The following is a 2,235-nucleotide window of genomic DNA, read 5'->3' as shown; positions in this document are numbered from 1 at the left end:
TGAATGCTTTTTTTCTTTTTTTTCCCTTAATGCATTGCATAAAAATCGGATCGGGAAAAATCGGTATCGGCAAATTGTCAAAATCAAATGATCGGAATCGGATCGGGAGCAAAAAAAGGTGATCGGTTCGGGACATCCCTACTGGCTGTGCAGAAATACACAGCCGAGTGTGACAGGTTTGCTGAGCGTATAATCAGAGCTCCTCTCAGCGTGTCTTCTTTCCTCAGCAGCTCAAACGATTTTTTAAACTGACCCTCATAGGTTTGCTCGCTGTTTGCATATCCATACCCAATGAGGGTCATAGAGAGACTGTCTTTTCTCTGCTGATACCAGAGCATTACTAAAAGGGAAGAATCATCATGTCTGCATTTAATCTGGACCTCAGTGCTCTCCGTCACTATCTGAGCAGGAGATGGTTGAAATGTAGCAGCGCTCGCCTGACCTGTGGAGAAAACAGATTTGAGTTTAAACTCATATTGAAGCAACCGACCAGAAGACAATACATTACTTATAGCTTTCAAACACTAGTTTCAGATTCAGGTTGAGATACAAAGTCTTACATGGAAACCAGATGGAGAGTAACCAGAATGTGTGCACATGTGGAGACATGGTGAGGCACTGATGTGAGGAGGAAGAGGGGAGGCTTTGTGCTCGTTCATCATCATCATCATCATCATCATCATCATCATCATCATCATCACAGTGCTGTGCCTCCACCTGTTGGTTCAATTTAAATATCTTTCTTTATGCTTTACATTCTCACGTGCATAATTCAATTGGACTACATCTCTGTAATTATTTCTTTATTATTATCTTTTTGAATTTTTGCACATTCCTTTTTTTTATTGTAAAGTAGTTATATCGTTTTTTTTTAGTATTTTTCATATTTGTAATCCAGTTCCTCTATACACTTTTTTATTCAGACACATTTGACATGTTTTTAATGACATTTTTATATGTTCAATATTATTAGCAATAATTGTGTGCAAATTAAATTATATTGTAACTTTTCTTCTAAGCTTTCCTTTTTATACCGACATTTTTTTTCATATTTATGGTGTCATTTTATAACTTCAAATATTCTTTTTGACATCTTTTAATTTGAATTCCGAAACATTGGTTCAGTTTTTCGTAACATAATTGTATTTTTCTTCATTTATTTTCAAATCTATAGAAGATATTTTTTGTTCATATTTATATATATCATTATATTCCTCATACACTAAAGAAAACTTGTACGTAATAATAATACAATAAACTGATTTCTGATTCTGAAGATTCTGGACAGTAATTTGCACAACCTCAGTTCGTCAGGGAAACACAAAAAAATCAATAATCGTTTTATTTTGCACAGTTTTTTCCTTTTCCTTCATACATTCCTCTCCTCCTCACTTTCTAGTCACTGATATGTCCTTTTAACATAAGAGTTCCTGTATTTAAACATGATGGCTGTTCGTCAGGCAGCCTCTCGTGTGGCAGTGAGTTTTTGTGCAGGCCTGAGGTCTGTGGCAGCACTGTGCAGACTGGCAGCGCACAGATAAACAGCCTCGTCTTCCTCCTGAACGCTGCTGATGCTCAGAGACCACAGCTGCTTCTCCTTCACTTTCACTGCCTGGTAACCAGATGTAAACCCTTCTTCATAGTTTGCAAAGCCAGCTACCATATACGCCACTAACTGAAAACCCTGTCCTCTCTGCTGCCGGTACCAGTACACATAATCATAGTTGGTTTCGTTCTGGTAGCAGTGCATTTCTGCCGAACCGTTGGGAAGCCTGGAGATGTAGTGAGGCCACTGAGTGATGAGCACCGACTGACACACATCTGGAACAGACAAAATATTTTTTTTAAATATAACACCCTAGAAATATATTCACAATGTATGTTGTCATCGTTTAAACACTTTACCTGCAGCCCAAAGCACAAAGAGAGTGAAGGAGGTGAAGCCTGGGATCATTGTGATTCAGGAGGAGGAAGTGAAGTGGAGGAAAATACAAACGGCCACCTCTTTAGTTCTGTGTGGAGGAAATGACGTCAGAGTCTCTGTAGCTGGAAGTGAGACGTACAGAAAGATGTTGATGAAGCCGAGTTATGTTTGCAGTCTTTAGGTGTGCAACAACGTGTAACAGTGTGTAGTCCGTCTCGTTTGTTTTCTGTTCATCTCATGTATTACTTATTTGATTTGTATTCAGTAGTGCTGGCAGAAAATAAACATTTGCTTATTTATTATGTTGGTTA

The 2,235-nt window shown here is 38.2% G+C and overlaps 1 gene segment (V, D, J or C); it reads right to left on the bottom strand.

The window, feature by feature from the left end:
- Positions 1–1,357: 1,357 nt before the first annotated feature.
- On the bottom strand, positions 1,358–2,029 carry LOC104941229 (T-cell receptor beta chain V region LB2-like). The segment is given in 2 exon segments: positions 1,358–1,821; positions 1,906–2,029. Coding segments are annotated over 2 exon segments (414 nt in total).
- Positions 2,030–2,235: the final 206 nt, after the last annotated feature.

This window comes from Notothenia coriiceps, unplaced genomic scaffold (genome assembly GCF_000735185.1).
Source record: "Notothenia coriiceps isolate Sejong01 unplaced genomic scaffold, NC01 NC01_scaffold00003275, whole genome shotgun sequence".
Lineage (NCBI taxonomy): Eukaryota > Metazoa > Chordata > Actinopteri > Perciformes > Nototheniidae > Notothenia > Notothenia coriiceps.
Note: the sequence above shows the minus strand (reverse complement) of the source record. Positions and strands in the feature narration are given on the sequence as shown.